Genomic DNA, 24,465 nt, shown 5'->3' with positions numbered 1-24,465 from the left:
CTATACGCCTGCCGGAACGGAGGACCAAATCTTGGACTACTTAGAGTATATCAAATTGCCATTTCTTACGAACACGCAGCGCGAGTTTCTTAAGCGGCCTATTGAAAAAGATGAAATATTGCTTGCATTGTCTGGAATGCGAGTAAATAGCGCCCCGGGGACTGATGGCCTAACGGTTGGGTTCTATAAGACATTTCTGGAAGTGCTACTGCCGCATCTTGCTGCGCTTTTTGATGACGTGTGTGTCGGGCACAATTCAACCATCGATGAGAGAGGCGGTTATTGTCGCCATATCTAAACCGGACAAGCTGCTGGATGAGTGCGGTTCTTACCGCCCACTCTCCTTGCTTAATGTGGACACAAAAATCTTTGCAAAAATTCTTGCCAACCGTTTTTCCCCGCTGGCGCCGATGTTGGTAGCTCCGGAGCAAGCGGGGTTTGTCCCGGATAGGAATCTCACCTACCACCTTCCCATGGTGTTCGGTACCATACAGCATGTCCAGCACGATACTAAGGCCGTCGCAGTCTTTCTCGACATGGAAAAGGCCTTCGATTCAGTCTAATGGCCTTTTCTGCAGCATGTTCTCACTAGGATGGGGCTGGGCCCCGTATTCCTTCAGCTGCTTGGGGTTCTGTATGCTTCGACCAGGGTGCGAATAAAAATAGGTAACCTGGTTACGGACCCCATAGCTATTACATGAGGAATGAGACAAAGCTGCCCGTTATCCCCCATTTTATATGCTCTGGTTGCAGAACCATTGGCGTGAGCACTCCAAGAGTATCACGGACATGAAGATATTAGTTTTCCGACATATAAGATAGTGGTCTCCACGTATGCGGATGATACACTGTTGTACATCTGAAAGCTGGAGAAAAATCTTGCCTCAATCCTTAGAGAGGTGGTACATTTTGGAGCGCTGTTGGGGTTGCGAGTCAACTGGGCAAAATCCATAATTTTCCCACTCATCCCGGCTACGTCGCAGTTTGAACCAGAATATCGATTATGCTGGTCCACTGAGTCGATTCGATATCTGGGCATACAGCTCCATAAAGACTCTGAAGTCGTGTTTCGGGAGAATTACGGTATTGCGGTCAGTAGGCTGGAGGATGACGTTGAGAGCTGGATTAAGCTACCGCTATCATTACTAGGTAGGGTGTCCATCATGAAGATGGTGATTTTACCCCGGTTCCTATTCTTGTTCACAAATATTCCCATTGTTCTACCGGTATCATTTTTTCAACGAGTCCAGGCATTACTGATAAGGCTAGCCTGGGCAGGCAAACAGGCACGGGTGTGTTGGCAGGTACTTACCCTCCCGTATCACATGGGTGGGCTGGGTGCCCCGGACTTTAATAAACGCAAGCTGCTCTGGCGTACCACTGGATGCACGGCTCGCCTGACATCCAGTTTCTGCACATGGAACGACTTTTTGCTGACCCGCTAACTCTGCCGGCCACGATATGTGGACCCTCTGACCGCAGGACGGGGATACTCGACTCGCTTAATTCGACATGCCATGCTTGGCACACACTGTTAAATTTGCAAGCGGGGTCGCTACTGTACTCGCCGGCGATGCCCATTGAATGGTCCCTATGGCTGTCACCATGCCGGGACAAAGGAGTGGTCCAGGCCTTGCAAGCGCTGAATGTTCTGAAGTTGGGAGACTGGGTAGTGAAGATATGGGAAGAAGTGGGGGGCTCAGCCGCTGCCAGTACTTTGCTCCAGAGATTTCAGTTCCACAGGGTGCGGGTAGCCCTCCGGGAATTGTTGAGGGCCGATCTGCAGGAACCGCCGGAAATGATGGAATTGTCATATATTATTAAAGCTAAATCGCCGCGCAAGGCGGTTTCCAACGTTTATAAACTGGCAATGTCACATAGGGCAAATCAATACACGAAAGCCAGAGTAGCCTGGCAACGAGACTTGCAACAGGAAATAGATGACTATGTGGTCCTATTGCTATACTAGCACCCAACGCATTTCACTACACGGCAGACATAGGCTTGTCCACTTCAAGTTTTTGAATAGAGCGTACTACACCCCAGAGAGACTATGCACTTAGCTTGACATTGCCCTGATGTGTACAAATTTTGGGAGCAGATCTTTCTGGAATTGGGCAGGGTGGTGGAGATGGAGCTTCCCCCGGAACTGGCCTTGGCTCTCCTGGGGTATTCTAAACGACTGCCTTAAACGGTCCGCAGCTTGGTTGATATGGGTCTATTGGTGGCAAAGTGGCGTGTTGCAATGTGTTGGTTGAAGGGTCCGGTACCCACAATGGCGCAATGGTCGCATGATATGCTCTATTGTAGCACTCAGACTGAGACATTTAGTGAATTACTACCTCCCAGGGGTAGGCCCAAGTACGTCTGGGGACTATATACAACGTACCTACTTACTAAAGAGGTTGTTCCTGGGGGGGCTGTTCCTGCCACCTCTGACACAAATACACATGACCATGACATATGAGATTCTCCATATTAAACATAACAAGTGACACCCCTTTGTTCACATCCCAATTGGTGGGGGTTCACATTAGTCTCGCTGTATGGTTTCTGCAGAAAGAACGGATGGTTAGGCCTCCATAAACTGACATGGGGTCTCCCTTGCTGGGATCACTGTGGGGTACTGGCCTAGGAGCGATGTGTGTGGTTGCCTGCTTTGGGTGGCCAATGGTACACTATGACTGATGTCCTGGAATGGTGGGTTTAGTGCAGAGGTCTTCAAACTTTTGGATGCCGAGACCCCCCTGTCAACATTTTGAGGCGTAAGGACCCCCTCCTGACAAAAATGTCTAAACCTGTTAACTAAATTGCGTGGGATGAAAATGTAAATGAGGTTATGTGATGCCGCGTATTTTGGGATAGCATTGCTTCATTATTTTGATGTTTGTTACACACAGTAACGCTGAGGAAAGATTTCACCCAATCAGTACCCATTTATAACCAAAATACAGCAATTATCATCAGAAAGATTTCAAGTCAACCTTTGTGAAGGGCCTTCCACTGTGCAGCAATACGTGCTGCCACATTAGAAGCTCACCTGGCCCTGACCGGAAGAAGCAGGGGTCCCTTAAAATTCTGGCGGTTTTGTGTAGAGTTAAGCCGTTTACCCACGCAGCTTTCCTCTCACCCCCTCCCTTCCATCCCTCTCTCCTCTCCTAACCCCGGATCCCTCTCTCACTTTGCAGGTCATTTTCTTTCACCCCTTTTTACAACTTCTGAACTCTCCCCATTCAACCTCTCACTTCACCTTTAATCACCTCTTGACATTCTGTCCTTTCACTGCCCTCATCTCTAACAGTCTCTCACATTTATCTCATGGCCTCTCTGGCCCTGTCACCTCCCGTGCCCCTCAGCACTTCTCATTCACCTCGTCTCTTCATTCAAATTTTTGTCTATTTGTATCTTACACCTCTCCAGTCCCCCCATTCCTCTTTCACATCTCCCCTTTGTTCTAACAGAAGCCCTCACCTTTGGATCACACTCACTTCTTGCGTGTCCACACTTCTCTTCGGCAATTCACATTTCTCCTCATCCCTGACCTCTTCAATCAAATTCTCTCACTCCCTTGCTGTCCTCTCTCATTTTGGGTGCGGATGCAAGTTCAGAATGGGATGAATGAATGTATGATTACTGATGGGCTTGTTTGAGTGAGTTGCATATTGAGTAGTGAGGGGGACAGGTGAGTGAAGTGTCACATGAGTGCAGGATGAGTAGTGTACTCGTGTACTCGTGTGACTGCAGGTTGAGGTATAGTGTGAGCAGGACAAGTGCATTTTGAGTGCAGAGTGATCACTGTGAGTGCAAGGTGAGCGGGTGAATGGTGCAAGTGCATGGTGATCAGTGTGAGTGCATTGTGATCGCTGTGAGTGCAAGGTGAGCGGGTGAATGGTGCAAGTGCATGGTGATCAGTGTGAGTGCATTGTGATCACTGTGAGTGCAAGGTGAGCGGGTGAATGGTGCAAGTGCATGGTGATCAGTGTGAGTGCATTGTGATCACTGTGAGTGCAAGGTGAGCGTGACAATAAAGGGCGAGAATGAGGAATGAGTTGTCTGAATGCAGGGTGCATTCCCAGACCCATGAAGTAACTCAGCATGTTATTGACGGGGGCGTAGACTTTAAGATCTAAGTTAAACTATTGCGGCATTAATCGGGGATCGAGGGTGAAGGAAATAAATAATGTGCTGATCCTGCAACAAACTTCCAGTCCTATGGTTAGGGTTACCAGCAGATTATTTTGATGGCCCTGTCGGTACAAAAAAAAGCAGTCACCTAAAGCGGTATTTTCAGCGCTTATCTGTGCATACTTCCCAGGGCCGGCTTTAGTGCTGGTGGTGCCCTGTGCGACAATGTTTGTTGGTGCCCCCCCAATGACCACCCCCACCACGGATTCTCTCACTAGCACCCTTTAACAGTGACCAAGTCTCCATAACCCCACACTCTCCGATGCATTGAATTAGTTATATAGTGCCACTCATACCAGTGTAGGGTGTCCGAGCACTTTGCATCACACACACATTACACAGAGACAATCAATCATAAGTGTGTAAATCAGTGTATAGGAAATGTTACATAAGCCAAAGGACTAAAAGTATAGGAGTCACATGTCATCCATACTGGTAGGCAGTATAGTTCAAGAGTGCTTGGTGTGGAGAAGCACAAACTCAGAGTCGAAAAAGAAACAGCATAGTTGGGAGTTTCCTTTAATAATAAGAATTGATTGCTAGCCAAATTAACCCTTTTTGCAACATTAATCAATGGTCTAATAATGTATTCTTTGTAGTGTGCATGCTGTTCTAGGATGAAAGTTAATAGCTCACTATTCTATATTAGGACTTTAAGTTATAAATTGCAAGTAACAAAAGGATGTCTCTTTTGAAAGCAGTAACCTGCTGATCTCTTCACATCATACACACGCTGTAATCTACTTGGTACACGTTCTTTGCAGCAGGCATATTAACCCACTGCACTAACTTCACCTAAGTCAAAACCTCAACTATACAAAATTCTGATCTCTCTCCAGGAAGATAATTAATCACAGGAGTTATCTTGACATTTATGTGAGGCCTGGTAATTGCCGGGAAAGAAACGGTGCAGCAGGTGCTTCAAAAGCACAATAAACTTTCACTCACGGCCCCCAGGAAGCCAACTTTGTATTCCTTTCCATGAAATGCATTCTCACACTACGGCAGTGAATGTAAAATCCAAATGTAAGGAATAGGCACAGTGGGGACCCAGGGGGTACTGGAACCAGCAAAAAAACCTAAGCCTCTGTAACCAGTTTACAAAGGCATGTTAAATGGTCTTTAAAGACCTGTGAAAAAACACGGGGGTGCCGGAGATAGGAATCCAGACACTGCCCAGCTGAGCCCCCAGCAGCTCAAGTTTCACTGCAGCAGCCCGGGCTGAGACACGACACAGGACGGGGGGAAGTGTGGGGCCTGGGCAGAAGTGTGACTGGGAAGGCGCGACCCCCTTTGCATCACTCCACGGCCCCCCTGGGGGTCGCGCCCCACAGTTTGAAGACCCCTGGTTTAGTGCAACATGTAATTATTCCGAGTGATGGACCGTTTACGCCTATGAGTGTTGACCGCTGCCTGCCCCTTGGGTTGTTGGCTAAATAGCTGTGTTACTTGCTGGGAATTCCTGAGCTGCCGGCCCACTGGGTTGTAGGCGTAAAGCTGTGTCATTTTGAGACTTGGTTTGAATAAAGGTTTTGTAAAGCTTAAAAAAATAAAAATTAAATATTTTTTAAAAATAAAGGTTTAATCATGCTTCTCGCTGGTCCCTACTATGAGATAGCAGAATTAATATTTCTTCACATTGTTTCTCTATGGGCAGGCCAGCCAGCCTTCCCACACTGAAAATAGCTTTTGGGGCCTAGTCACTGTAAGGACATGTTAACATTAACTTTCTACATGTCCTTCCTTCCTTTTGATATAATGCACCCTGCCTTATGGGCTATATATTTTACAGCACCCTCTATTGTCAAACTGGCTATGTTGCACTGACTGACAAATGTAACTCAGACTCACAGGTGTCTCATGGCGAAGATGTCATAGTCAATGTGAATGCAATTATTACTGAACCTGGAGGGGTAGGGACACGGACCTCAGGGGGTTGGCACTGTGTTTATCAATAACATACGATTTAAAAGCACCTGCTGCAGTGTGTCTTATGAGTTCAACTTGTAGGCAGCAATGAAAATCCAAGATAACTCTTGATTATTGTGAGAGGGAGATAGAAAGACAGAGAGAGATCGGAGTTTTGTCTAGTGGCAGTTTTGACTTGCCATAAAGTAGTGCAGCAGGTTAATATGCCTGATGCAAAGAACACATCTGTATTTTATGTGGATCGCTAAGTGGATTAGTAAAGCCAACCTTTACCAGAGCTTTAAAACAAATGAAATGTATGTGAGGGAGGGGCTATGGAGAGATGATGGGCACTTTTGCCAGGTGGTAGTCGGGGAATTTGAGGAGGAGGTCATGGGGGAGCCCAAAAAGATTTTTGCACCAGGCGCCACCAGTGCTAAAGCCGGCACTGCCTAGTGCACAGCAAAGTCTGCTGTGTGAGCATGTGGCACAACATTCAGTACAATTACCTTCACACAGACAGCCACCCGAAGATGCATACCGCAGTACGTGTACTTTTTACACGTATTGCACATTGAAAAATCTTGCAGTCACCCGCCCCCAATTTTTGCCCATTGTTTGCAACGGTTCTTATTCGATGTTTGTCTCACACAATGCTAGGTCGTTCTACTTTGCCTACCTTTACCTGGGACCTGTTCCCGTTCACTTTTCTGCATGTTCGTGTACTACTAGTCACGGAAACCAAGCTGTACATACATCATGAGGAGTTTCACGCAATGCAATGCCACTTACTGTACTACCCTCAAGATTAATGGTGCATAAAATATTTTAGTGAGAAAGTTGATCCACAATATTGTACGCAATGCTTTACGTCACACGAGCAGCTGCAAAAAACTTTAGTAAACCTGGGCCTATGTGCCAACATCCATTTCCATTCAACAATCCGAACATCCAGTAGTATATGCAGAGGATTGCAGCCATGTGTCTGGATGAAATCAGGGCCATTGGTTCTTGCTTTACAGCCTGCATCCTTTGCCACTATTTCCCTGCCACCATCTTTGTAGCTTGGTGCGCAATGAGTGACCTTTAAGGAGAAATAGTATATTTTTGGGATCCAGAGAAGGCTAAATAACACATTTCGCGAATGGTTTCCTGTTACCATCCTAGTGACCAATTAAGGCCCAATGTGAAGTTTACAATGCACCAAGTTAAAAATATAGAAGCAGTGTTAAAAATGATAGATACTATTTTACTACACTAATATTCAACAATTTCAAACAATTTCTAGTTGGTTTTATTGGTGTGCAATAAATTCAGTCAAATTGGGTGTTTAGTTCCACATTTAATTTTTTCAAAGTCCCAATTAACAGTCAGAATACGTAAAATAAAAGCCATTTTACAGAAAACAGAATTTACATTCAGTTTTTAACTTAACTGATAAAATCTTCACATTTGTGGGTATGGAGTGTGCTGAAAGATTTGTAGTATTTTATTCCTCTACATTTTGGAGTTCACCACACATCAGCCGCCTGAAAATAAATCATAAAATGCTATAATTAAAGCGGCACGTTAGATGCACTCATTTCTTACTTTGACGAAATGCCGTACTGTCGGGATGGAAAGCAGTCTGCACGTGCAGAAGTGCAGAGAATACCCCTGCAAGTATAGAAGGCCATGTTCTGCAATTTAAACTAAAAGTAAATCAAAATAGGAAGAGAGACTCCCCGGCTATTAACTTGCTTCCCCGTGATCAATTCGAGTTTTACAAGTATGTTAGCCTCATGAAGAAGTGAGCGGAACTGTACTTAGAAATAATGCTCCACAGACATTCATTGGATAACAACAGTGACGTCACGTGGGACAAAAGGCCACTGACTGCCCCCTGCAGTTCACCTGTCAGGTCACCTGCTCCACATACAAATGTCTTAAATCAGGTAGGTCCTGTCCCGTAAATGCATTTCTCAGAAGCGGAAAACGTGAATGCCAATTACAGTGATATATTACTAATTAGTATTTTATCAATTAGGACATTTGGGGCCTTGCTCATCCTAGTTTCTCTATACCAATGACCGTGTTATAGATAGAGCACCTTCACAGTTACTAACCCCTGGGGAATAAAAAGATGTATATATGCTATGATTACTTACCGGTAATCCCCGTTACTCCTAGTCCTACTCGTCCTCGACCCAGTCATAATTAATGAGGTATTCCACATGACAGGAAACAAAACAGGAAACGCTTTTAGGCTCCACCCACACTCCCGTCAGGGGCTATAAGCACATAGCCAACCAAAAGCACATCCTGACATACCAAGCAACAAAGGCCTGAACAGGGAGGGCGGGTGGGAAGTATGACTGGATCGAGGACGAGTAGGACTAAGAGTAATGGGGATTACCGGTAAGTAATCATAGCATTACCTCTATGTCCCTCGTCCTCGACCCAGTCATAACTAATGAGGCATACCAAAGCAACCCCACCAGCAGGCCTTTGGTGAACCACACAGAGAACAGAGACCGAACACAAAAATGGAGTGCAGCAAGTGAAAAATGTAATAAACAAACAGAATCAGGGAGGGGAACAACCCCCACAGCACGCAACACACCACAACTAAAATTGGCCCGCCCAGACAAAGCACAATTCAGACGATAGTGCCGTACAAAAGTAGAATCAGACGCCCATGTCCCAGCCCAACAGATCTCATCAAGGGAAACCCCATGAAAGGCAGCCCAGGAAGCAGAAACACCCCTAGTGGAATGGGCCTGAACCCCAGAAGGGCAAGGCAAACCAGAGCCCTGATAAGCCAGAGAAATGACAGCCTTGATCCAGCGACCCAGAGTAAGACGAGAGGCAGCCTTACCAGGACCAGCCGAACCAAAGGTCACAAAGAGGGAGTCCGAAGAGCGAAACCCCGCAGAGCGGGCAACATAAAAGGACAAAGCACGCCTCACATCCAGGGAGTGAAGCAACAGCTCAGCAGGCGAGAAAGGAGAAGGACAGAAAGAAGGAAGAATCAACTCCTGAGAGCAATGAAAACGAGAACGAATCTTCGGAACAAACCCAGGATCCAAAGAAAGGACCACCGCGTCATCCAAGAAACGCAAAAAGGGAGGAGAACAACGCAAGGCAGTGAGCTCACCCAACCGCCGAGCAGAAGTCACAGCAACCAAAAAAGCCACCTTAAAAGAGAGGAAATTAAGGTCCACAGACTCCAAGGGCTCAAAAGGAGAGGACTGCAGAGCACCCAGGACCAAAGAAAGATCCCAAGGAGGAACCTGAGAGCGAGTAAAAGGAGAGGACAGAGAGAAACTCCAGAACAACTGGGAAACCAACAACCCATCCGAAGACGGAAGCGAAGCCGGATCCCGGAAAGCCCTACCAGCAGCCCACTGCCCCTTCAGCGTAGACAAGGCATACTTCTTCTGAAACCCATCCAAGAAAAACTGAAGGATAGAAGCAATAGGACAAGAGACAGGAGAGAGACCAAGGCCCGAACACCAGGAGGAGAAAGAAGCCCAATGCTTAGAGTAGGAGGACAAAGTGGAACTCCTACGGGACCCTTGCATCACAGTGATGAGGTGATCAGGCAAACCCCGGACTCCAAGAGACATCCGTTCAACCTCCAGACCGCCAGGGTGAGAGGAACCAGGAGGGAGGGAGAGGGAGACCTCAGGGGGGACGGACGGTGGGGAAGAATCCAATGGGGTCCCACTGCCAGGCTCAACAACAACAGGAACCAGGACCTCCGCGGCCAGTGAGGCAAGACCGCCACCACTCGGGCACCAACCCGGTGGACCTTCAGCAAGAAGGCAGAAATCAGGGGAAAGGGGGGAAGCCGTACAGCAACCAAGGGGGCCACTGAAGAGACAACGCCTCCACCCCCCAAGCACCCAACTCCGGAGTCCGAGAACAAAAGAGGGGGAGTTGGGCATCATCCCAGAAGGCAAACAAGTCCAGCAGGGGAGTCCCGAATCTCCGACAGATCAACCGGAGAATCTTGGGGCAGAGACACCGGGTCAGAGAGGATGAGAGTATATGCGCACAAGGAGCCAACGTTACTGGCGACAGACCGAGCACCAGTAATCAATTTGTCAAACAGAATACTCAGTGATATGGAAATCAACATCCTGAGCAAGGGTTTTAGTTTTGTTCCATCTACGAATATAGACAAATTTCAGTTAGAAAAAGATCTGCGCTCCTTTTTCCGCAAAGTACGACTGAGGAGATTTTTTGAAAATCGGGAAAGTCAAGTACGGGTAAACCTTTCTGGTCTCAAACCAAAGTCAGGATTTACTCCAACTTTAGCCATGGTTGGGAAAAACATTGAAGCATTTGAAAAAGCAGTCGAGAGCGGTATTGGTAATATCCTTAGTAGACGTAATAAAACAGGCTCTGGTCAGAATAATATCAATAGGAATGAGAGACAGGCCCTTAACTCCCTTAAAGCTGACAGAAACCTCACCATCAAACCTGCAGATAAGGGTGGGGGGGTTGTCGTTTTTAATACCATAGACTATGAACACAGAATGCTCAAACTGCTTAATGTTGAGGAACACTACAAACGGACAAATGTACAAAGTCTTGAAGTTGTGGCAAGAGAATGTTTGCGACTCTTAAGAGAAGCAAGAGACAACTCTTGGATCTGTGAAGAACAATTCAAGTTTCTAAACAACATAGAACCAAAGACCCCTGCCATTTACGGCTTACCTAAAATTCATAAAAATGCCACTGATCCACCAATGAGACCTATAGTGAGCAGTATCAACTCTTTGTTGGAACCTGTAAGTAAATACGTTGATCATTTCCTACGGCCTATAGTTTGCAATCTTAGATCATACGTAAGAGATTCTGCCCACATTATTTCTCTTGTTGAGGGACTCCCTTTCTGTGGAGAGACTCAATGTCTGGTCACCCTGGACATTGAGTCTCTCTATACGAATATCCCACAAAATGATACGGTTGAAGTCATCCGTGATACTTTGAGAGATCAGGACTTAGGTGGAGCCAATGCGGAATTTATTGTGAATTGTGTCAGTATGATCTTGAAGAACAATGTCTTTTTATTTAAGGATGAATATTTTAAACAACTCAAAGGGACCAGCATGGGGGCTACCTGTGCTCCTAGTCTGGCCTGTCTTTATGTTGGCCAGTTCGAGGCCAAACATATATACAATGAGGTGGCCCCCTTCTTCGAAAATGTAGCGGGCTGGTACCGCTACATTGACGATATTTTTTTCATATGGGAGGGCGACACTGAGAAATTAAATGAATTCCTTGATTGGCTCAATCAGGGTGATCCGAATCTAAGGTTCACATCATACCAGAGTAAAAGCAAGGTTGACTTCCTTGATATTACTATAAAAGACTCGAATGGATGCTTGGAGGTTGAATTATTTACCAAACCAATGGCCAAAAACACTCTCCTCCATTTTTCCAGCTTTCATCCGAAATCCCAAAGAGAAAGCATTCCGTTCAGTCAATTCCTTCGTCTTCGAAGGAATTGTTCTGACCTTCGAGACTTCTATAGACATGCGGAAGATCTAAAACGCAAATTTAAAGATAGAGGTTACCCTAACAAACTCCTCTCTCATTCTTTCAAACGTGCTAGGTTTTACGACCGCGAGGCACTGGTTGAAAAATCGATAGGCAAAAAGGAACCTCCCAATAAAGTAGTCTTTATAAGTAAATTTTCCCACCTCAGTAACCAGATTAAAAATGTAGTCAACAAAAACTGGCATATTATCAATCACGATGAAGAAACGAAACTTGAGAAACCATTATTTGCCTTTAAAAGAAATAGCAATTTGAGGGACATGCTTGTACATACTTACCGTGAGGAAAACAACTGGACACAAAGAACGATTACTAACACTCCAGCAGTTGGTAACGTGAGATGTGGTACCTGCAATGTGTGCCCATTATGTATGCAAGCTAAAGAAATCTCCTATAATGGCGTGAACATTCGACCCAAAACACTCAACAATTGTAGAAGTAAAAATGTGATCTACCTCTTACGATGCCCCTGTGATCTTGGTTACGTAGGGCAAACAGGCAGAGAGGTTCGAGTGAGAATACAAGAACATAGGTCAGCCATAAAGATGAAAAAATTGACAGCACCTCTTGTGCCGCACTTCCTCGAAGTTGGACATAAGGAAAATGATTTCTCTTGGTTCATCCTAGAAAAAGTCAAACTTGACAAGAGAGGTGGTAACATTACCGGTAAACGCAAGGCCCGAGAACAATGGTTCATTTCTCATCTCAATACCATATGTAAAGGCCTCAATTCACGTGAGGAGTGGGATGCTTTAATAACGACGTAATGCTGTACATCTAGTCTGGAACTTAATGGTCGATTTACTCAACCGTCTGCGATTTTGATACCTGTTTGATTTTTCAGTGCATTAGGTATGGTAGTTATTTTGGTGAGCCTTTTCTGCTTAGCATTTCGATTTTAACCAAGGACCAACCTATCTTAAAAGATATTTAGTTTAATATCTGTCCTTGCGTGAGTCAATGCTGAGTAATGCATTTAATTAACACATACGCAGAGATTGCAACTCTCAGGATGTGGTTTTGTCTAAAAAATATTTTTTATGGCTTACATCCCTATCAATAATGAACGGTGAAGTGCAAACAACCATTGCATCCAGTAATATACCGACATAAAATCAGGTTATGGTTACATCTATATGTATAACAATTCTTGTGACGTTCCCCCTGTCGTCACTTTCCTCTTTCTGTCGGTTTTTATATTTTGATGCTTTTATGCAACAATATTGACGACGTTCTCATTATTTGTCTTTTTCATTATCTAGGACTTCGGTAGCATCTTATATTATTTTTTCTGGAACAGGAGTGTCCCGTTGATATATAGAAAAAACGAGTCAAACCCCTGGACTCTAATATTAATATAACAGTGTTAAGATGGCGGCCACTGTGTTTACGTGACCATCAAGGCAGTATTGGGCCGCTCTTGCCCCGGAAGGATAATTTCTAGTTCCGGTGTCAGCAAGCGCTAGGTGATATTTAAGCCGGCGTTTTTCTTTACTCCGTGTTCAATATACTTTGAAGGAACCCCTACTTGCAGATAGGATCGAGCCCTTTTCAGGTACGCAAAGAGACAGCAGGAGAGATTTGTTCGTGCTTATGGCTGCCTCGGGGATTACTAATCTTCGTCTGCTACTTGTGCTTTTTTCGCTATAGGGACACACATGATTGTGGAATCCGCCATCCTTATCAAGCTTTAAGGGGGCTAGGAAACGAACTTAAAGGTATCTATTTTCATCGAGGGAATGTATTTTCTGTAGGCTTGTAGGATGCAAGTTTAACGGGAGCACTCGAGATTTAAAGCCGCCTCTTTATGCATTTAGTGTCATAGAGGCTTGAGTTTTATTGGGTTATGTCATCAGTAAGGCTTGACTACCCTCGTATATATAGCCAAGAAGAGCAGGTTTTGGATTTAATCATATGGGGTTAAGTTTAGCTAATAGGAGCGACATTCGTGTAAGCTTAGTTCCTTATATACGGGGAATTTAGCGTTTTGAGCTGACCTTGTGTGATATATATTCAATAAAAAACAGTCAAGACGCTTAGAATATGTAGGTTTATAAAAGATGCCTCTACTCTGTTTCAGATATTTTACTGGATAGAGACCGAAGACTCTTATAAACTTGAATACTTACAGCCAAGGAAGTGTGTTCATATTGCTTGGTCGCATCAAAAGAGCTGAATGGTAAATATAGGACTTAAGGGGGGCTGTGTTTGTAGTTGGACTTAATAGACAGGTACCTTAGCCTTTTATGGAAGGGCGAAATGATTTAAGGACATTTTCCTTTTTTTGGTTAATTTCAATGTTAGGTAACAGAATCTCCATGTGACTATCATCCATGAGCTTATTGATTGATCACCCATTTTTGTGGGGCCTTCATTTATGCTAGCTACAAAGAACCTTAAGGTAACATCCTAAATCTTTCTTGAATTCCTTATTAATTGCAGTAAATAGAAATGTATGTACGTTTTGATAAAAAGTTCTCTTAGTAAAACTACAATGTTGGTGTAGCATGTAGTCTAAGCACAGATAAATGGGGATGAGAATAATTGTGGTTTAACGACTATGTCAATGACAAAATTATATATAACCACAATGTAAGAGAGGATATCCTCCTACAACAGCTCAGTTTTAAATATTAGTACTACTAGCTGTATGACTCCATCAATGTGGAAAAAGAATTCTCTTAATCTATTCTATTTATCAACAAGCACTATGTATCTACATAGTGAGGTATGAAAGAGTGTATGTTTGGTTTGTATAGGAGTGTTCCTTTAGCTTGGGCAGAATCGCGATCAATGAAGCATATCAAATAATGTCTTAGATGTACAACATAGGTAGTCACTTATACAAGTTTTGTTGCACATGTCTTTCAGATTCTCTAATTGTGTAATTGGGATCAGCAAATAATCCTGAGGAAGGTGTTGGCCGTCACCTGTGGCCTACCGAAACGCGTCGATGCTCATTTAAAGGGGAATCGGATAAAATCTATGACATCAAGGGTTGTGTGAAATACATAACGTAATCAAATGTTTCTAAGGTCACAACTAATCAGTCTATGATTAAGCGATTCTCCCTTTTGGAAGTTGGAATAATCATCCTGACCTTCTTCCTTTTCTTTTCCCAATTTTCTTGTTTTTATTAATTTGTGTATTGTACACTGACAGTGAGTATCACTGCGGTGCATTATATGTCATTGAATCACATGTGCATTTTTATCGATTTTTATCTTTTTGTGTATTTTGAGAAATTGTTAAAAAATTGTTTTTTAATATATGTGTATAATTGCTCATTTTTGGTGAGATTTATGTGACTAATTTTAATAAACCATTGATTTAGTAGCTTGTTTGTTTGCTTCGTTGATGCCGGTTCATACCCCGTTATTTTTTAAGTAAAGTGTTGAGTGTTGTATGATTGTTGGCACATATAGAGAACCAAGGGAGGTCCCTCTTTTTTGACTACGGTCTTACTTGGCACCCCTCTCCCTTGGTGTTGGGGTCCCTCTCTCTTTGTTAGAGACAGAGAGGATGGAAACCTGCGACTCAAGGCGTCCGCCACCACATTGTCCACACCCCGGATATGCTGAGCAGAGATGGTCAGAAGATGACACTCCACCCAACCCGCAATCGCACAGGCCACCAAATTCAACGAAGGACTGCGAGTACTGCCCTGGTGGTTGATGTAAGCCACAGTCACAGAGTTGTCCGACCTCACCAGGACATAGCACCCCAGCAGATGAGCGTGGAAGAAGCGAAGAGCACGGGCCACAGCAGACCGCTCCCTCCAATTGGACGATCGGTGGGACTCCACCCGGAGCCAACGAGCCTGAACAGACCACTGACCCAGAGTAGCCCCCCAACCGGATGCACTGGCATCTGTCGTCAACACCAAAGGAGGCGGCAGGCGAATCCACATCCCCTTGGAGAGATTCGAGGAATCCAGCCACCACCGGAGAGCGGACATCACCTCCAGCGTCACCAGCACAGAGAGAGCAAAGTCCTGAACCGGAAACGGCACCCAACGCCGAACATGCCACAGGAGAGGCCGAAGATGAACCCTGGCCCAGGGCACCGTGAAGACAGTAGCAGCCATATGACCCTGAACCTCGAGCCACTGAAGGAGGGGAGCCGCAGCCCGGGACAACAACCTCCGCAACAGGCACTGAAGATGCTGAATCTGTGAATCCTGCAGGAACACCTTGCCCAGAACTGAATCGAAGACGGCCCATATGAAAGTCCGCCGATTAGCAGGAAGGAGCTGGCATTTCGGAAAGTTCACAAGAAACCCATGCTGTTCTAGCGTAAGGATGGTCAAGGACAGGTGCTGAGACAGGACCGCCGGGGAAGGAGCCTGGAGCAGCGAACCGTCCAGTTAAGGGAACACCGACACTCCCCGGAGGTGAAGATGGGCCACCAAGGGAGCAACCACCTTGGTGAACACCCGGGGGGCAGACCGGAGACCAAACGGAAGGACACAGAACTGCCAATGACAACCCTCCAGGTAGAAGCGCAGGAACATCTGATCCTCCAAGTCCACAGGCACATGAAGATAAGCATCCTGGAGATCCAGAGTAGCAAACACCCACCTGGCGTCAATCAACGGAACCACCCGCTGCAAGGTCTCCATCTTGAAAGGGATCTTCCGCACAAACAAGTTCAGACTCCGGAGATTGATGACTATCCGAAACCCTCCTGTGACCTTCGGAACCAGGAAAACAATCGAATAGGTCCCCAGACCCCACTCCAACTGGGGAACGGGCACAATCGCTTTCTTTAAGAACAGAGCACGAACACCGTCCACCAAGGACTGACGACGGGACTGGCACAAGGGAGTCGGAGTCTGCACCACGCACGAGGGAGGAGGAAGGGACTGAAACCCGATCCGATACCCACATTCCAGGACATCCAGCACCCACTGATCGGAGGTCGTCAGATGCCAAGCGGGAAGGAACAACCGCAACCTCCCACCAACCTCAGGCGCCACACCAGCGGGACCCACGACCGGAGCGTCATAGTCAGGAACGCTGTGGCCCCAGTCCAGCATCATGGGCAGGCTTCTTTTGGAACTTCTGAGGGAAACCTCTACCAGCACCCCTCGGGCCTTTAAAGGAGGACTGTTGAAACCTGGAAGGCTGACGAAAAGACTTGGCCTGAGAAAAGGAAAAATCCTTACGAGAAGGCTGCCGACGGAAGGAAAAAGAATGCTTACGCTCCTTAAACACCTTATGCAGCCTATCCTCAAGAGCGTCCCCAAAGAGATGAGGGCCAGTAAAGGGCAAACGCAAAGCCATGGACCTCTGGGCGGCATCCGTATTCCAACCCTTCAGCAACAGATTCCGATGAGCAGCGATAGAGGAAGCAGAAGCGCGCACAGAATCGAAGGCAATGTCCGAGAGGAATTCAGCCTGACGCTCCATAGATTCCAGCAAGTCCAGGCAACAGCCACCCTCCTGCATCGTGGAAAACAAAGTCTTAAAGTTAGTCAACAGAGATTGAGCGACATAAGCCCCGTAGATACTAGAACGGACGTCAAAGTGAGAACCAGCATAAGACTTCCGCAACGCAGAGTCAATCTTCTTATCCACCCCATCACGAAGAATGTTATCATCCGCCATAGAAGGTCGACCAACCAAACTTGCGACAATGGAATCCACACGCACAGACTCAGGAAAGGACTCCTGCAAAGGATAAAGCTTCGACATGAAGCGTGGCATCATAACGTGATCTGGATCCTTCCATTCTTTCAAGAGGACATCCATAACAAAGGGATGAATAGGAAGAGAAGTAGCCACAGGCTTCCGAAATTGCCGCAAAACAGCATCAGAGGAAGCACTGGCCACAACATCATCAGGAAACCCCATTTTCTCACGCACATGAGAAAGCAGGTCAGGTAACAATTCTTTGGAAACATATTTGCCCTTCAGATCCACTGCCCCCAAGGAAGCGTCCTCAGAAGAAATGTCCGAATAGAGGGCAGCGCCACCACCAGAACGGCTCCCAGCAGACTTCTTGGAGGACTTCAGTTCAGACAGTGTCTCCAAAATCAGGCGCTTCAACCTGCCGTCATCCAACTTGGCGCGCTTCCCTGCAGGGGCAGAATCCCCACTGTCCGCAAGGGAAGAGGAAGAGGAAACAGAAGACATATGCTTCCGGTGATGCTTCCCCATCATAAAACAACAGCAAACGAAGAAACGAAGAGCACGTGTAACACCAAAGGCAGGAACCAGCAAGTAACAGAACAGAAAGCGACACCCCCCACTTCCCTTTTAAAAATAAAGGAAGCAGGAAACGCCCCCAACAAACACAGCTGGGAAGAAAAACAAAAGCGAGGCGGGAGGGGGCATGGCCAGGACGGCAAACACAAAACGACACAGTGCGCGGCCGCAGAAGGCATCAACCGGCACAATAGGGGATGAAACCTTACATCCAGCACACGTAAGTGCCACCGGAGCCCACCCGGGCGCATCAACCCCAGAAAGAAGAGAACGGAGCACTCGGAGCCCAACCCGAGTGCTCCCGAGACACTGACCCACATGGAGTGCCCGGATCCCACCCCGGGCGCTCCACAACAAAGGCCCCGCCCTGAGCGGCTCGCACCGCGGAGCACTCGGGAAAACCCGAGCGCTCCCAATGAAGCAAACACACGGAGCGCCCGGACCCCAGCCCGGGCGCTCCGTAAGAAAAAAACTGCAGAAATACTAAAGTGGAGCACTCGGTGCAACCGGAGTGCTCGAAAGAAGATACACAGCATGGGGCGCCCGGACCCCATCCCGGGCGCTCCCGAAGGCCAAAACAGCCCCAGCACAGCCAGCCCACACCCGGAGCGCCCGGACCCCACCCCAGGCACTCCAGAAAGGCCCACAACCAGGCAGGGACAGACGGAAGCAAAGAACTTCCCATCATCCCTCCTGTGATGAAGGAACTGGGCAAAAGGAGAAGCACTCCTAGAGCAAGAGCCCAAGACCACAACCAGCAAGTCAGAGCGCCGCCCAAAGAAAAAGCGGCGGGGCCCCAGAACAGGAAAGAACTCACCCGGTACAGCAGCAGCAGGATCCCAGGAAGCCAGCGCAGCCCAGCAGAACCGGCATCCAGGAGCCTGAAAGAGTCCAGGAAGCCCAGCAGCCCGACTCGAAGAACTCCCACGAAGGTCCATGAGCGCCCCCTGAGCCCAGCAGAGGAGGAAACCACAGGACAACACGAAGCAGATAAGTGCCCAGCACCTACCCCAGCATCCCTGTCAGGTCCACTGACAGGAAACAAAACAGGATGTGCTTTTGGTTGGCTATGTGCTTATAGCCCCTGACGGGAGGGCGGGTGGAGCCTAAAAGCATTTCCTGTTTTGTTTCCTGTCATGTGGAATACCTCATTAGTTATGACTGGGTCGAGGACGTGGGACGTAGAGGTAATGTATCGTTCAGCAATAAAGTTGCTTCTACCTACTCAAAATATGAGGTAAATGGAAAAGGTGAACACCTAAAGCTTGGTACTGTTCCTTTATAATATCTTTGAAACAGTTTACAGACGAGATACACCGAGTACATTTAAAAACCTTAAAACCCTTTCACAGCTGTATGCTTAAAATGACCAGTGCGTTTGAGTGAGAATGCGTTGCCGTCCATGGGGGACAGCACAAGCCGATTCACTGGAGTGTGTGTGTTTGTTTCAATGCAACTAGGAAGTTGGTGCAACTATCTGTTGAGCACGAGGCAGTTTGTTTTTTCAGTATAAAAGTATTAACATTCCCTGGGTGTCTAATATAAATATCTTTCGCTAAAAGCAGCATAACCCTTTTCTGTTTTTATACATTCATATCTGTTTAATAGCAGCGTTTCAAATCATGTGCAGCGGCGTTTAAATAGTAAATGCGGTTTATCTTTTTTTTGTTTGTTTTTTTAACTACCTAGAGTAACCCATCAGTAGAGTAATTTTATCCTCGACACTACAGCTTGATGCAGATTTTCATATAAACCTATCTGATAGGTTTGGTTTGTCTCCCTTTAACAGAATACAGGATTTATTCCCCCGTGAAAACCTCTGCTTGCGTTCATTCTAACAGCATGATTAGTCCAAACGGCAGCCCAGGGTCACTCTAGGCTTCCACCATTTGGCAAGCGTTAATAATTGCATTCACCGCATGACACATTTCTGCATCATTATAAATATATAAGTCTATATTTATATTACACCTTCATTCCAAATGTAAATTAAACTAAATTGTATTGAGGCATGCGTGCGCATAGCTTATTTACACTGTCTTGCAGTTTGCTTTGGAGACAGATTTCTCCAGATAACGGACAATGTCTTGCTTCAAATGTACTCAGTGCCTAAGATTCTTCGAATAACAACAACATCCAGCGTGACTGAGTCCTCCACCTTGCAAAGCCACGTTATTGATCCCGCAATACGTTGTTGCCAACAGGCTGGAAAATTCATTGAAATGTATTTCTATTAAATACATTTAGTCTGTCTTCTCTGTCTGATTTTCAGTGTCCACGTATTATGACGCTGCTTCCCACGAGAGTCCAAGCCTTGCCTGTTTACGATGCATCATTCTTTAAATCCACTTTGAGGTGATAACCCCTGGATGACATGAAGTCCTCAATGCTCCTGTCTTCAGCCTTTTCCCTCAGCCTTTGCTGTTCAAGGAATGACACCAGTTTGTCCCTTTTTTCGATGACGCGCATCATCTCGCACAGAGTCTCTTCTTCTTCCTGCTGGTCTTTTTCATCTCTTTGAGTTTCTGAAAGATTGAGAAAGAAAACACCTGGTCAACATATGCTTTATTTCTGCATGATATTTGCCATACATCTGTTGCTTTATGGGACTCTTCTTGGCACACAGAATTAAAGACATTACTATATTCTCTTTATCTGTGAAATAGGATAAAAATTATTGCGCCTACACTTCTTTACAAATTGTTTCTTTGCACTAGGGTCCTACAGTAGACTTTTCAACTCACCATTTTTGTAGTCACCAGTTTTGAGATTCACCAAGCTAAAGTTGAAAAGTATAGGGGCAAGAAGGGGGCCTTGCTCTGCATGAGGAGTGTGCCGGCTGCCTGCTGAGGGAGCCTGATATGTAAATGATTCAAGAGCTACCCAATATACCCAACAGGAGCAAGGGTATATTAAATTATTAGAGAACAGCGGTTCACTCGGAGCTCGTTTAGAAAAACATTAGTATTTGAAGAGCAAAGCAAATTACACAACATTGCCAGTTTATAGTCACAGCCAATCAAGAATTTTAATAAGATTTCACCAGTTATAGAAATAATTTGACACTTACAAATAGAATGATAAATAAGGGATTGGTGTCCCCTTGCTCACACAAACCAAAGAACAATAAAACTGACTCAAAATGTGTGTAAACATGAAGACACATGGCCAAAGAACACAACATTGATGAGTTGGGTATCATATTTAATATGTTTCCAGAAAGAAGCCCGTTTATAGCAGTGTCAATGCCATTGCAGGCTTGTCTTTAAGTAAAAAGGTCATCATCAGGACTCAACTAACTGTAGCACTCACGTAACAAGCCACATGGTATACCAGAGAGGATAGATCCAGGGCTTCTTTTTAAAGGGTAGCACTCGGGAGTACGTAGCGTGTGTAGGGCACCAGTGTAGAATTAACAATACTGTTCCTGACAAACTGCATGATCAAAAACCCGCTCCATAACTAATAAAAGCAATACTAATTCCGACTGGAGGTTTTGTAGGGGCAAATAAGTCAATCAATCAGGAGTTTTGTATAGTGTGGCTACTCCCCTGTTAGGGTCTCAAGGCACTTAGGGGGGTGGACTGCTGATCCGTCTGGGCATGGAGGTTCAGTCGAAGAGCTAGGTCTTGAGATCCTCCCTGAATAGGGTCAGCGACGGGGATTTCCTGAGGGGGAGGGTTAGGGTGTTCCAGGTCTTGGCGGCGAGGTAGGAGAAGGGCACGTTGGGCAGAGTAAAGGTGTCTGGTGGGTATGTAGAATGAGAGGCGGTGGTTCAGATATGCTGGTCCTGTGCCGTGGAGAGCTTTGTAGGCATGTGTGAGTAGCTTGAAGGTGATTCTCTTGTTGACTGGGAGCCAGTGGAGTTTGAGGTGTTGTGTGATGTGGCTGCGGCAGGGAATGTTGAGGACCAGTCTGGCTGTAGTGCTTTCAACATTCTATAGTTTCCTGAGCTGTTTCTGGGTAAAGCCAGCATAGTGTGCGTTGCCATAGTAGAGTATGCTGGTGATGAGTCTGTGGGTGACCGTCTTTCCAGATTCTGTGGGGATCGATCTGAATGTCTTTCAAAGCAGGTGGAAAATGTGGAAGCAGGATGAGGATATGGCATTGATCTGGTGGTTCATTGTGAGCGTGGAGTCCATTATGATGCTGAGGTTACGTGCATGGTCTGTGGGGGTGGAAGAGGTTCTCATAGCGGAGGGAAATCAGTAGTCGTTCCAGGGTGAGGGTCCCAGGATGAGTACTTCGGTGTTGTCTGAGTTGAGCTTGAGGCAGCTATCTTTCATCCAGGTGGTGATGGCCTTCATCCCCCTGTGAAAGTTGATTCTGGCGGCTGTGGGTTCATTGGTGAGGTAGAGGATCAGCTGGATGTCATTGGCATCGGAGATGATATTGAATCTGTTGTTTCTGATGATGGCCGCAAGGGTGGCCATGTAGCTATTGAAGAGGGTGTGGCTCAGGGTGGAGCCCTGAGGCACTCCACAGCTGATTTCTGTAGGTTCTAAGAGGAATGTAGGTAGTCTGACTCACTGTGTTCAGCCGGTAAGGAAGCAGTGGACAGTCCAGGGCCTTGTCGTGAAAGCTGGCGTCGTGGAGTCTCATGATTAAGGTGCGGTGGGAGACGGTATCAAAGGTGGCAGAGAGGTCCAATAGGATGAGGGCTGCGGTTTTGCCCTGGTCGAGGAGGGAGTGGATGTCGTTGGTTGCGGTGAAGAGTGCGGTCTTGGTGCTGTGGTTACTTTGGAAGCCTGATTGAGAGATGTCCAGGACATGGTTCTCATCCATGAACTTGGAGGGTTGGGCGTTGATGGCCTTCTCGATGACCCTGGCTGGGAATGGGAGGAGGGAGATGGGTTTGAAGTTCTTGAAGTCTGTCAAGTTGTAGGATGGCTTCTTCAACAGGGGTTGATCTCAGCATGTTTCCAGTCATCAAGGAAGGAGGAGGTTTTGATGGAGCAGTTGATGGTGCGGGGAAGCTCTGAGGCGATGGAGGTGGCTGCTCTATGGAAGATGTGATATGGGCAAGGGTCTGATGAGGTTTCCGAGTGGATGCTCTTCTTGGTCTTTAGTGTGTCGTCTGTGGTGAGCGGAGTGTAGTTGAGCAGGATCTGTTGGGGTGCGGCCGAGTTGCTTGCAGTGGTGACGGGCAAGGTCTTGGGTGTTGAAGCTGTCGTAGATTTGCCTGATCTTGATGTGGAAAAAGGTGCTGAGTTTGTTGCAGAAGTCTTGGGAGGGTGGGACAATCAATCAATCAATACACTTATAAAGCGCACTACATACCCGTTAGAGTCTCAAGGACATCTGTGGTCTCGCTGTTGGGCCTGGTGTGGTGTGTGTTGAAGGTGGTTTTAAAGGTTATGTGGATTTCCAGGGTTTTGTTGTTCCTCCATCTCTTCTCGAGTCGTCTGCAGGTGCGTCTGGACTAGTGGAGGACGGGAGTGAACCAGCTGGCTTTCTTGGAGTGTTGCTTGCCTGGTGCCTTTTTGAAGGGTGCCAGAGAATCGGCGTAGTTGGAGATACATCGGTGAAGGTTGCGTGCTCAGGTGTTGGCGTCTGTTGATATCAGCAGTGTGGTAGTTCTGAGGAAGGCGATGAGATGTTCTTTGGTGGCCTTTTTCCTGTCACAACGGGGGCGGTGAGGACAGTGGTAAACAGTGTGAGCATGCAGTGGTGGTCAGTCCAGAGGATAGCTGTGGTGTGGCTGTAGGTGATGTTTCCACAGGTGGACTAGACGGGGTCAAGAAGTGGAGGTGTTCCATGGTTGTTGTTGGCTCGCTCGAGTAAGTGGTCGGGTGGAGGGTGTTCTTGTGGACGATGGTGATGCCTCCTCCTGGCAGTCAGCATGGTCCTTGAGGGTGATTTGTAGCCATCGGGATGGCGGTGGCAATATCCGGACCTGAGTTAGGGTTGGTCCAGGTTTCCGTGAAGAAGGCGATGTCGGGAGAGGCGGCATCGAGGAAGTCCCAGATTTCTGTGGCGTGATTTTTGTGGGAGCGGATGTTAAAGAGGATATAGTTGAGCCGGTTGGGTACGTTGTTGGTTGGCTGAGTGGCGAGAGGATCTGCCGTGTTGGGGTCGGGTGAGAGTGTGGCTGAAGTTCTGGCAGGAGAAGGGTCCTTGGGTGTCCGATGAGGTGGCAGGCGGTGTGCCATCCTGTGTTGAGGATGAGGAGGGTGCTGGTGTTGCATCAGTGGAGGGTCCGAGAATCAGGGGATGGAGCGGTGGGCATGGTCCAGGCACAGACACACTCTGATGGGCTTGCCTTTGGTGCGCCAGTGGTGCAGCTGCCGATAAGTAGTGCGCAGGGTGCTGAACAGCTGGGAGGCGGGAAATGCAGGATGGGTCACTGGAGGGGACGGGGCCGCGGGGATCAAAGTGGGAAAGGTGTCGAAATGAGTAAAAAAGAGTGAAAACAAGCAAAAGCAGGAAAAGAGGCAAAAAGCAAAAAAGGCAGATGCAGAAGAAAGGCAAAAGAAGCAGAGAAAAGCAGGAAAAAAAGACAGACAGGAGGGCAGTCCAGCAGCAGAGCAGTGACACTCTATTGCTAGACCAATAGGGATGACGCTCAGGAGGCAGCCTGTGGGTAGAGAAGGGCCTTGAAATCCTAACCAGA

The 24,465-nt window shown here is 46.7% G+C and overlaps 1 protein-coding gene across 4 annotated transcripts in view; it reads right to left on the bottom strand.

The window, feature by feature from the left end:
• Window positions 1-19,511: 19,511 nt before the first annotated feature.
• Window positions 19,512-24,465, bottom strand: part of MICAL2 (microtubule associated monooxygenase, calponin and LIM domain containing 2) — an 812,711-nt gene continuing 807,757 nt past the window's right edge. For all 4 annotated transcript variants that reach the window (XM_085648193.1, XM_085648195.1, XM_085648194.1 and 1 more), the window contains one exon: window positions 19,512-20,377. In XM_085648193.1, the coding sequence (XP_085504319.1) occupies window positions 20,175-20,377 (203 nt within the window). In that variant the 3' untranslated portion in view covers window positions 19,512-20,174. The remainder of the gene's footprint in view (window positions 20,378-24,465) is intronic.

This window comes from Triturus cristatus, chromosome 3_2 (assembly GCF_964204655.1).
Source record: "Triturus cristatus chromosome 3_2, aTriCri1.1, whole genome shotgun sequence".
NCBI classification, from domain to species: Eukaryota; Metazoa; Chordata; class Amphibia; order Caudata; family Salamandridae; genus Triturus; species Triturus cristatus.
This window is presented reverse-complemented; position numbering and strand designations above follow the sequence as displayed.